This window comes from Nelumbo lutea, chromosome 1 (genome assembly GCF_056320005.1).
Source record: "Nelumbo lutea isolate HS-2025 chromosome 1, American lotus-T2T, whole genome shotgun sequence".
In the NCBI taxonomy this organism is placed as follows: domain Eukaryota; kingdom Viridiplantae; phylum Streptophyta; class Magnoliopsida; order Proteales; family Nelumbonaceae; genus Nelumbo; species Nelumbo lutea.
The window spans coordinates 209,500,665-209,509,475 of NC_142684.1; the positions used below are offsets into that span (position 1 = coordinate 209,500,665).

The 8,811-nt window shown below is 36.1% G+C and overlaps 1 protein-coding gene across 1 annotated transcript in view; it reads left to right on the forward strand.

Moving 5' to 3' along the window:
• EMB2411 (DNA replication helicase) overlaps positions 1 to 4,453 on the forward strand; it is a 30,472-nt gene extending 26,019 nt beyond the window's left edge. The window contains exons 27-34 of the mRNA XM_088962722.1: positions 768 to 845; positions 954 to 1,046; positions 1,149 to 1,286; positions 2,684 to 2,723; positions 2,799 to 2,872; positions 3,014 to 3,151; positions 3,562 to 3,681; positions 4,113 to 4,453. Coding sequence (XP_088818848.1) covers positions 768 to 845; positions 954 to 1,046; positions 1,149 to 1,286; positions 2,684 to 2,723; positions 2,799 to 2,872; positions 3,014 to 3,151; positions 3,562 to 3,681; positions 4,113 to 4,280 — 849 coding nt within the window. The 3' untranslated portion in view covers positions 4,281 to 4,453. The remainder of the gene's footprint in view (positions 1 to 767; positions 846 to 953; positions 1,047 to 1,148; positions 1,287 to 2,683; positions 2,724 to 2,798; positions 2,873 to 3,013; positions 3,152 to 3,561; positions 3,682 to 4,112) is intronic.
• Positions 4,454 to 8,811: the final 4,358 nt, after the last annotated feature.

Sequence of the window (8,811 nt, forward strand, 5' to 3'; positions counted from 1 at the left end):
GTCAACAGAGGAGGGTTGGTTTCCTGCTCTGATACCAGGTAGAAGATTAATGGCAAAATAAAGTGAAAGACGGAAGAAGGAAAAGAAAGGAAGAAGCGGAGAAACAAAAAGAGAAAGATTAAAGGGCCAAAAATGGCTATGTGCCCTTCACATCAGTATTTATAAATAGAGTACAATGGAAAAAATACCCCATAGTAAGAACATTATATGCCACTTCTACATACCATATAAAGTATTCAGAATATAACATAATCTAGCAAGGAGAAAATATGCTGAAAGCAGACAAAATGATTTGGATTTCTATGGATTTGAAAACTAACAAATTCTGCACTTGTTAATAATGGTTATACAATTTTCCTTCTCTTTCTTTTCTTTTCAACTTCTCATTAGAGAGTGAACCCTTACTGCCTTGTTTTTTTTTTTTAGTTTATAGGTTTTTGGGTATTTAAATTTCATTCTCAATATTTTCATTTGAATTATTTTGTAGGGGAACATTATTTACTTGATTTATTATATTGTTGAAAGATCCAATTCTCTGTTACTATATAGTTTCTTTATGCAAAAAGATCAGCTTGGTGGAAGTATAGTCTTAATATTTTCATCCTCTATATGCATTTAAGACTAACTTCTAAGATATTATCTTATTGACTTATTCTGGTACTGGGCTGCGGACATTTAGAATCACAATTTATTTTATCTATTTTAAGTGGCTCATTTGAGCTAAGCTCTATATTTGGCCTTCCTAATGATTGAAATTTCCCATTTAGGTGTCTTTGGGGCCCTTGATGTTTGCTTCAAAATTTGTCCTTGTTGGAGACCACTACCAGCTACCTCCACTTGTCCAAGTATGCATCCATGTCTTTTTCGGTTACTACTAAAGTTTTATATTTTTATTTACTGCTTGATTTGTCTTACTAGACAAAAATATTTCTGAGTTTTTCATGTATTTTTAGAGTGTTGAGGCTCGTGAAAATGGAATGGGGATAAGCTTGTTTTGCAGGCTTTCAGAAGCACATCCACAGGCAATTTCAGCCTTGCAGTCCCAGGTATCTTTGAGTCAGCAACCATATTGCTACACTTTATTGTCTCTTTTCTGATACTCAAGTATCAAATCAATTAACTGCATTTGAACATATTACTACATGAAGTATCGCATGTGTGCTGGAATAATGGAACTATCAAATGCCCTAATATATGGGAATAGATTGCGTTGTGGTTCCTCTGAAATAGCGAATGCCAAGCTAAAGTTTTTAGGTGCAGAGCCTATGACATCATGGCTGAAAGAGGTAAGCCAACTTTCTGCAGAAAAAAATTCTTGCACAGTTGTACTTTATTGTTTGTGCCCAGCATTTCTGTTAATGGATTTCTAGGTCATGCTATAAGTTGATGCTTTGCATTATTGAAAAACCAAGCATTGTATCAGAACCAAACACATTAGAGTCTCCATTAAATAATATATCAAAGCATATCTAAAGAGGTCTAAGAGATTTTATTAATAAGTCAGCAAAAATAGAAGTACAAAGAACAGTCCATAGATCTTGAGGGAAAAACAAAAATATCAATTAAAACCATTAACCAAAACAGGGGCACCTAAAGGCTAGCTCACCATGGCTGGTCCCAATACAGCCCTTCTTGATTTGCATCTTCTCTAGATATATAATGTGCAATTAAGTTGAGCTTTGTTCTCATTTAAACAAGATAGTTAATCTTGAAGAAAAAAACCCAGCCTCCCTAGTATACTGAAAATATTTGTTGCACAAATAATGGAATTTTTAAATAAGGAAAAAGTGATGGGTGAAACTACATGGCCTTTGATTGTTTTTCATTGTCATCATCACATTCATCCAAGCTTTATCCCAACTATATGGGGTTGGCTATATGAATCCTGTTGCAGCATTCTGTTCTGTTTAGTGCCATATTCATTATCATAATAATTTTAAATTTATAATAGCTTTATAATGTAGATATGTTTCTAATTCTTACTAATTTTCAATAATCTATTATTAGAAAATAATAGTATTGTCTAAGAATTTTAATGTTGGAACATTTTAATGGTACTACCAACATGAAGATGAAGTTAATAATTATGGTCCTTTTCCAGTCTGTTTCTGCATAAATGTGTTTCTAGATGTTATTTATGAATATGAATAGATCTTTTTTATCAGTAACTGTAGATTTCATTAATAGGTGGAAAGTAAAAACAGAGCACAATAAGAGTATACAAGCAGTGAGAGATAAACCCTCTTATCTCTCCCCAAACCACTCTTCCTACAATTGAGCCCAAAACAGCTGATCTCTTCCCATCCCCTGTTTAACAAGAGCATTGGCCAAGGAATTTGCACTTCTTTTAATCCATTGTATGTTCACTCCATATTCTGTATCAACCATTTGGATTTCTTCCTTTCATTGTTATAGCTCCATAGTTTTGCCTCCTCACTTTGTAGCCACCCCAGAACCAACTTGGAGTCTCCAATAATTAGTTTCTGAGTGTTCAGATTTCTTGCCCTCTGTACTCTTTCAAGCAAACCCTTGTATTCCCACATGTACAAGTGTGTAGTCTGCTATTTGCATTGTTAATATTTAAACAACTGAATGTCAATGCAGCTTTGATGTGTTAATTCTGTTTCTCTTATTTGTGATTACTTGATTTGTGGTGAACTTTTGTGTTTTGTACTTTGCATAGGTCTTGAATCCAAGCAGATCAGTTATATTTATCAACACAGGTTAGTAAATTTATGTTATTATTTGGTTGATATGTAAGATTTTTCAGTATTTATGCATCCTTTTTCATATGTTAGATATGTTACCTGCTTTGGAAACGAAAGATCAAAATGCTGTTAACAACCCTTTGGAAGCTTACATTGTTGCAGAGGTACAATACTTGCCATTATACTACTCTCAAGAAAAGACTTCAGTTCTCTCCATTTTTCTATTTTGCTTGGACTTCTCATATATATAATGTACCAGTCAAAAAAACAAGATGGTCTTCATATTTTTATTGCTTTATTCATAGGTCACTGAAGAACTAGTCAACAAAGGCATTATTGGGGAAGATATTGGTATCATCACTCTTTACAATTCTCAGGCAAATCTTCTCCGACGTGCTGTCTCTGCAACAACAGTGGAGATCCATACCATTGACAAATATCAGGTTCTGTTTTTGCCACTATTAGTTTGATAGATACCTCTCCCTTTTCTCTCCTTTTTTGTTTGAAGATGACCTGTTTGCTGGAATGGCAAGAGTGTCCATCTTTTAAAGTTAATGGCATTTTTCAAGTTTGTGTTTGATTCTTTTCACTTGCCACATGAAAGCAGTAAGAGGTCTTGAATTGCATCTTGTATACTGTACATGTTTACATTGTGGTGCTTCCTCAATTTTAGTTTAATATTTTATTTGCTAGTTTTCTATTTTCTTAATATTTCTTCTGCTTCCAACTCCATCTTGGCCTATGATATTTCAATTTGAAATAGATATATGAATGGGCTGAGATCAGAATCATATCAGCAACATCAGCACGAGTATTTCTCTAATTTGTTGTGTGACCTGTATTGACTGATCAGGGACGGGATAAGGACTGCATATTGGTATCCTTTGTAAGATCTAGCGAAAATCCAAGATCCTGTATATCTTCACTTCTCGGAGACTGGCATAGGATCAATGTAGCTCTAACACGTGCCAAGGTAGGTGATGAATGTAATCATGTCTAAGTAATTTTCTTTCAATCAAATTTACAGTTTCAACACTTCAAAGTTTCCAACCTGGCTTTAATATACTTGTACATTTTGAACATGTAGATTAAAAGTTACAAATAAATAATTGCATAAAAATGATGGAACTATTTTCATTAACCTGCATGAAACCAAGGTTCAAAATACCGATACGTATTGGCCCGTATCGGCTGATACCATATTGTATCTGGGCCTTCCCGATATGCCCCTTACAGGGAGTGTTTTGGGTCAGGCCATGGTTCAGATATAAGGTACAGAAGCGAGTATGCACTCCTTCCAAGTGAGTAAAACTGAACCACCAAAATGACATATCAGCACCCCTTCTCTCTCTAGAAAGTGCTAATCATTTTCAGATATTAACTTGGTCATTGTGGTTTGTGCAGAAGAAGTTGATTATGGTGGGGTCATGCAAAACTCTGTCAAAGGTTCCACTGTTGAAGCTTCTGATAGAAAAGGTTGATGAGCAATCTGGTATTTTGAGCGTCTCTAAGAAGGATATCAATAATTCACCTAAACTGAAGAGATGCTCTCATCCAAATGGTGTACAATAATGCATCAAACCCCCTTCACCAATTTTGTATATTAAAATTCTGTGATTATTTTTTTGTTCAATTGGCAGTGTGCAATAGTTCATTGATCTGCCTTTCTGCCAAAGGTTTTCTGAAAATTTTGTAATCATTGTGTTTAATTCAGAAATGTAAATATGATTAAGTGTTCAGTGATCTCTCTCTCTCTCTCCCCTCCCTCCTACTACATTTATTGAAACAGTAAAGATTAGATAGAGCTTTCTAAACTAAACTAAACTAATGAAGAGAAAACGAGGGTCAACATTTTAAAAGTAATCTCATCGTGATTTGTCTATTTTTATGTACTTAATAATAACGAACTAATATGATTAGTAGAAATTAGTAATGAGCTGATGAACACTGTTCGTTTCACTTATTTTGGGTCTTTGAGGTCAAGAACCGTCTCGACTCCGGTTTCATTTAATCTTAGATCCTACTCATGTACATCTATTATCTAGCTTCTGTGCTCAGTCACCAACTGATAGTCTGATGGCAGACGAACAATGGGAGATGTTCCTAATACATGTTGGGATATGCTGTGGGGTGTAGATGTAAATTAGTAGCAGACTCGCAGAAAACAAGGCAAGTCTGACATGAGGCGCCACTGAACAATACGATTCTCATTGTATTAGAGTGCTTTTAGCGTCAATCAAGCTTCAAAGTTTCGATATAAAAATTGGGTGTACCGGACTTTGTATCAACACTTTTATATGCTTTTTTTTTTGTTTTTTTTCAAAATATGTGGAGGGATCGGTTAAAGGCCTGGTTACCCCGTGAAACAGGTCGTACTCCAGAACTCTTTACATTTCGTGTATCGGTGGCCCATTAATATGATACATATCGGCTGATATGTAATGAAAATTTGAACCTTAGTTTGAATCCTTTTCCAGCTATTCTAGATCCATTGGTGGTTGATGAAAATTTGAACATTGGTTCGAATCCTTTTCAAGCTATTCTAGATCCACCGGTGGTTGATATTCCCTTGAAGGTCCCCTCAATCAAGTGGGGGAATCTATCGTCTTTTTCTCAGATGAAGAGATTGAAAAATATATTCTGTCTTTGGTTTGCTTTGGTTGGGAAGTGCTCGTATGGTAGGCCTTCTTTGGCTGAGATTCGAGAGTTCTTGGTTGGATCATTTCGTCTAAAAGGTGCTTTGATTGTTACAACTCTATCAAGGTTTGTAAAGGATTCCCAACATTTTTCTTCCTTTCCCTACCTTTTTCTTCAAACCAAACTTAAATGGACTCAGGGGATGGATAAACGTGTTTTAAAATTAGATTAAGTAATAACGAGGTAACTAGAAGTCTAGAACCACAACGGCTAGGGTTTGTGTGGGGTGGATCTATTGAAGGAAAATCCTAGTCAAGTTTGGGTGGGTTTAGGGAAGGAGGGTTTTTGGCAGAAAATAGAATATGAAAACGAGACTCCGCAAATAGTGCCTTTTTCTTTTTTAATTATGGGCGTTGGGAGGAAGATTGTAAGTAGAAACAAAATAAGAATTCGAATGAGGAAGGGGAAACTTCAAGTCTATAAATTTTCAATCCAATGATGAAGCGAAAGGAGATCATAGAGCCGTGGTGGTGAGAAAGGAGAAACTGGTGGTTAAACAAATATACCATCTAGTTAGGAAGATTGTTCCAACTATGGACAAAAAGGGGGGGGGGGAACCAGATGAAGATGCTAGGTGGATAATCTAGTTGAGCCAATTGAAACCCGATGCTTAGAAGTTAGAGAGGTGATGCCTGATGGGAACAACTATTATACGGAAAACTGGAAGGAGCCAAGCTGATTTGAAATTTGATAAAAATGTGATATTGGGGTTAAAATAACCTTCTTAGATGACAAAGAGAGAATCACCACTTCTACTTTATCCTCTAGAAGGCCTGATAGGGTTGTGAATGCAAAAGAATTCAGGAGGTCAAAGGTGGAGTTGGGTGAAAGGCTAAAACAATGGGAGAAGTACAAAGTCCAAAAAATTGATAATGAATTGCTCTCTAGAATGTCAGTGAGATTGGAGGGAGCTTCCTATGTTGCTTTGGAGGATGACCGTGCGACTAATGCTGATCATTGCCCTCTGGAGGAGGTTTTGGTGGGTTTCAACAGATGTGGTTGCACCATACCAGTTTTAAAAATTTGGTGGCTGTTGGAAGGAAGAACTGAAGAAGTTCATGCCAATTCATTGATGACTCTTTTTCTTTAGTTAGGTAAGTTGAGGAGTGGGCTTAAGTAGTGGAACTTTGATGTTAATGGTAATATTCACCAAGGTCCAAAGGTGCAGAAGATGGTGTACAGAATGTGTAAATGATCCACTTACAACAAAATACTGACAATAGTCTTGCTCAACCAAGGAAAAAGCTCCATGAGGTGATCAGATTAGAGGAAATTTTTTGGAGACAAAAACTAAAATTAAATGGCTGAACTCTCAAAAGGGGATCGTAACTCTAAGGATATGTTTCGTTTCAAGGAAAAAATAGGGAAATGAAAGAAAAAAGAAGGAAAACCTTTATAAATCTTGTATAGGTTTCCCTACATTTCCCTACTCTTTCCTTCAAACCAAATATAACATAAGTTCTTCCATCTTTCTATCAAGGTGAATAGCGGCTGCTTGGTTGCGTTAGTTTCGAGTGGGAAAGGTTTGGGCCACTTGGTTGTTGTTTACCTAGGTTGTTATTTTTTGGTAGAAAACATGTTCACCATGGATGTGGGGGTAAAAAATAATTTTAATCAATATTTTTTAATAAAAAAGGCATACAAGGGAGTGAGGGACTGCCTAAGATGAAATCTGATTCAATCATCACAAAACCTTACTCCCACTGCCCTCAGTCTTTGCCAGTCGTGCATTGGGAACATTTTCCTCTAGTCCGATTGTCAGAACATGTGTGCAAATTTGGCTACATGACCAATGACAAGTCAAATATTACTCAAACCAAGGTATGTATCCTTGTTTTGGGGAGTCCAGATCACTTACTAACATAACACGTTCCAACTCTCTACCAACATGATCTTACACTGCACATCTCATGAATGTTAGGCCCCACTTTTATGGTGGGTCCCAGTCTTATGGTGAGACGTGCGGTGTTAGATGAAATTGGTTGAGGGTTGGAATGTGTTTTATTGGCAGAAGATCTAACTCTGTTTTGGGATTTGTAATTCTGTAGGATTCTCTATGGTGAGATGTGTGGTGTTAGATAAAGTTGGTTGAGGGTTGGAACGTGTTTTATTGGCAAAAGGTCTAATTCTGTTTTATGATTTGTAATTCCTCAGGATTCTCTACTTCTATTTTCCTCCGAGTACTGTCCTACTGTCCTACTGTCTCACTCCAAAGTCAAATATTATTCCTTCTTTCTTAATTCATCAAAACCTTCTTCTTCCTCGTTGTAAACATATTCTTTTTATCATTCGTTACTTCATCTTTGTCGTCAAATTTCTTCTTTATTTCATTCTCATTCTGATTCCGATTCTGATGATTTGATCTCACTTCATCCTTCTCTTCATCTACTTCTATTTAATTTCCTCATCATAAATGTCTGGAAGAGTTCAATGTCGGCATTGATGAATGCATACTTATCGAGTAGAAACTAGAAACAGACAAAGAGTAATTATATTAGAAACTATATTGCTTGTGATCGATCATGGCTCTCACTGGGTAAATTTTAATTCTAGATGAATGCATAGTTAATTTGCATCAAGTTCAAGAGTTATAAATATTAGACAGCAAATGGCTGCTTTAAAAGTTTAATACCATTTCTGAATATAAACACATACTTGTATTAATTTATAACTTCCATTAGAGTTCAAGAGGTAGAAAGATAATCAGATGATGCAATATACAAAAAGGAATCCAATTTACTTAGGAAAAAAACCCTAATGAATCCAACCTGTTGACATCCCTACCCAAGCTCATTAGTAGGCTTGTTCATGACCGGTTTGAAGCCTAAAAAAGTAATGTAAAATGTTTATGGGCCGGGCTTTGAGTTGGCCCATGAACATTTTACATTGCTTTTATCTTCAGACCGGGCCCATTTAAAATTTGGCAAAAACTCAGCTTGAACCCAGCCCATGAACAGATTTATTCATCGGCCTGTTGTTATAGGCGAGATCAGATGGGCTGGAGACAAAATCATGCACAACAGGCTGAGCAACCTATCACGAATGAAACATGCCAGTGTTTCATATACATGAGGTCCATTTGGAATAAACATGTTGACTTGTGATTGGTTACCCTGCCCATTATGTATGATTTTATCTCCAGCCAATGGAGACTCATTGCATGCTAGCCCAAGCCTTTCATGGGGCAAAGTTTTAGGGTTAAGTTTGGCCCAAGTTATAGGGTTAATCTATTTGAGATATCTACATTATATGTGGAACATCAGGGAGGGGTGCAATACTTCTGGCTGTAATTGCTTTCAAAGGCCCCTTGATGCTAATAAGAAATGAAACCCTCCTCCAAGTTGAAGTTGGTCTTATGGATATCTTTTAAAATGTTCCAACTCATTGATGATGGCTTGTTATATGC